Here is a 2,613-nt window from a genome sequence, read left to right as displayed (position 1 = left end):
AAAAAACAAACAAATGAAACTTATGAACTACTCAAAATATTCTCAAAGTACAATGCAAACCCACTTATAATACAAGAACCAACATGTCACTCATCTTGTTTAGACCATGCATATATAAACATAGAAATTAAAAAAAAAAAACTATTCATTACTGATATTCAAACCATTCAGCAACATATATTATATTTTAATAATCAAATAAACATGAAAATTCATAAGGCAGACCCCCGTAATACATCACCTTGTTTTTAAATATCTAGGAATTAGGCAGGACGTCCAGCACTAGATTACTCGATTAGCTTTGGGCAATGTTAGGATGCGACGGTTGGCTCTTTTCCACGTCATTGGTCCCGGCTGAAGAAAGCTTGTAATAGCGCGAAGCCGACATGATGCACGATTGCACTGCACGCACATCACATTACTAGCTGACTAATCATCCTTGTTATCCATTTCGTGCAGGGCTGCGCTTGCCGACTGTCTTATTAACATGGCGGCCGACGACGATCCGTTCCAGGGTCTAACGCCCCTCTTTGATGATGACCTTATGAGAGCGGACAGTATGTTTGCCTTTTCTAATGAGCAGCCGAGTACACAGAACAATGATCTCTTAGACGAATTTGATTTTGGGGCTGGCAGAAATGTAGGGGATAAGCCGCGATCTGGAGACCGGTGGAGTGATTTCATATGATCATTGATCCAATATATATATGCAGGAGCCAGAGGACGAATACAGTAGTGGTACAGCTATGGCGCCGGAACTGGATCTGACGAGGCAGGCGGGACCGCAGCAAATAGACGGAACTGCAGGAGGGACGTCGGAACAATTAGACGTGCGAGAGTTAGGGCCGCCATACGAGGCCGTTGTCAAACTTCCGCGGTGGGCGCGGGGTATCTCTAGGGCGGGATCACGGGCGCACGGGACGCGTGTTAATCGTCTTACTGCGATGGGCCCACCGTCACAACTGGCTGACGGGACGCCTGTGCCGTCAGGAGGGGCGGACGGAACGCCGCAAGTGCCCTTGCATCTTTTGAATACGTCAGAGCCGGGTACTGACGGCACGACGGCGGAGAATCATGGGACTCTTGACGGAATGGCGTGCAAAGTGCCGGAGAATGTTGATGAGATGCGCCAGGTAGCAGGCAATGATTCGACGACGGTGGCGGAAGGGGACGTCGCAGGCGTCAATCCAGCTGACGGTGAGTCGACGATGTTGCTGGGGTCCTTCGCGACTAGGGAAGAAGCCGATCGGGCTGCCAGCCTTTTCTCGTGGCTTTTCCCGTATACGGATGAAGTCGAAGATCGGACCTACTTATCCACCTTACCTCAACCAAGGTCTCTCTCTCTCCCCCTCTCCCTGCCGCACGCACACAGGCGCACACACATCAGATATGTATATATCACACACATACATACACCCACACATCAGATATATACGTATGTATGTATATACGATATATATGTAAGTGTGGGTGTATGCATGTACGAAAGAATGAATATTTATATCTATATACATACACACACGTGGTTGTGGAGGGGCACTTGGGTCTCCATTCCTCAATAGTTGATAGTATCATGAGCTCTTGCAAGGGAGCTACTATATATATAGCTTCTTGCAATGGGATGGCAACTCCCAAGCATGAGGATGCTTGTTGTCCTCAATGGGTATGGCATGGCTTCCTTTCAAGGGCTCATGATGCTCGTAGTGCTACATGGGAAAGCAATATACAATTCCACAAGATAGACAAACACTTCTTTTGTGTAGCCTTTATCATGTTACTTGTTTTTCTTTCATGCAGTGAAGAGCCAATCATCGACCGTAACGTGCTCGAGATGCATCTTCAAGCACTTGAAAGGGAGCTTGGCTTGGAGCCAAGCAAGTCTCGTCAATGGCTTCCTCATGACTTTTGCACAGACCCATCTTGTAAATGTAACGCTTCACGTCCCCCTTAGCAATACGATTCTATTAACCAGGCATACAATGAACTCAAATGCTACACTTACATGCGTTAAGCTCAACCTCGTTTTACCATCGACCTACATGGTCATGGCATGCCTTAATTAGTGTTTCTTTTGAGATTGGATTTTGGTATAATTGTTCAAAATGTCTATCTTAGAGGGCATCTAGGCATGTGAATATTAAACATTTCTTTTGGAAATACCTACATCATTATTGATCACTACATGTTAAAGTGACCAAATTGTGAACCTTGCAAAGTCTCTATTAATTATTTCATATTATGAATTCTATATACACTGAAGTTCAAAGATGATTTGCAAAATTTTATTATAATATATGCAAACTCAAATTTTGAATCTCAGCTACTTGGGAATATGTATTATAGTATTATATGATTACAATAACAAATGTCAATATATATGATACTTGGTGAGATGTTGATTATTGGTCTAAATATGTCATGCATTTGCTACACTACACTTGTTTTAACTCCTTTCTTGCTCAAAGATGTTGAATCTCAAACTTGGTTGCATTTACTATATAGCTTTGAGATAGTCATAGTGGCCATCTAGATTACCTAGAAAAATGTTCTCTTGTGACATCATTTACAATCTATTAAGCTTGGAATCGTGTAAATATCAATATAGATAACCTA

The 2,613-nt window shown here is 43.1% G+C and overlaps 1 protein-coding gene across 1 annotated transcript; it reads left to right on the top strand.

The window, feature by feature from the left end:
• The first annotated feature begins 361 nt into the window (after positions 1 to 361).
• On the top strand, positions 362 to 2,157 carry LOC148040580 (uncharacterized). The gene is made up of 3 exons (XM_087666775.1): positions 362 to 640; positions 714 to 1,333; positions 1,798 to 2,157. The coding sequence occupies exons 1-3, from the start codon at positions 488 to 490 to the stop codon at positions 1,949 to 1,951; spliced, it is 927 nt and encodes a 308-aa protein (XP_087522901.1). The 5' UTR covers positions 362 to 487; the 3' UTR covers positions 1,952 to 2,157.
• Positions 2,158 to 2,613: the final 456 nt, after the last annotated feature.

The sequence above is a fragment of the Lygodium microphyllum genome, chromosome 2, assembly GCF_053477565.2.
Source record: "Lygodium microphyllum isolate KBCC chromosome 2, Lygodium_microphyllum_v1.1.10, whole genome shotgun sequence".
Taxonomy (NCBI): domain Eukaryota; kingdom Viridiplantae; phylum Streptophyta; class Polypodiopsida; order Schizaeales; family Lygodiaceae; genus Lygodium; species Lygodium microphyllum.
The sequence above is the reverse complement of the archived record's forward strand: the minus strand, read 5'-3'. Positions and strand labels throughout refer to the sequence as shown.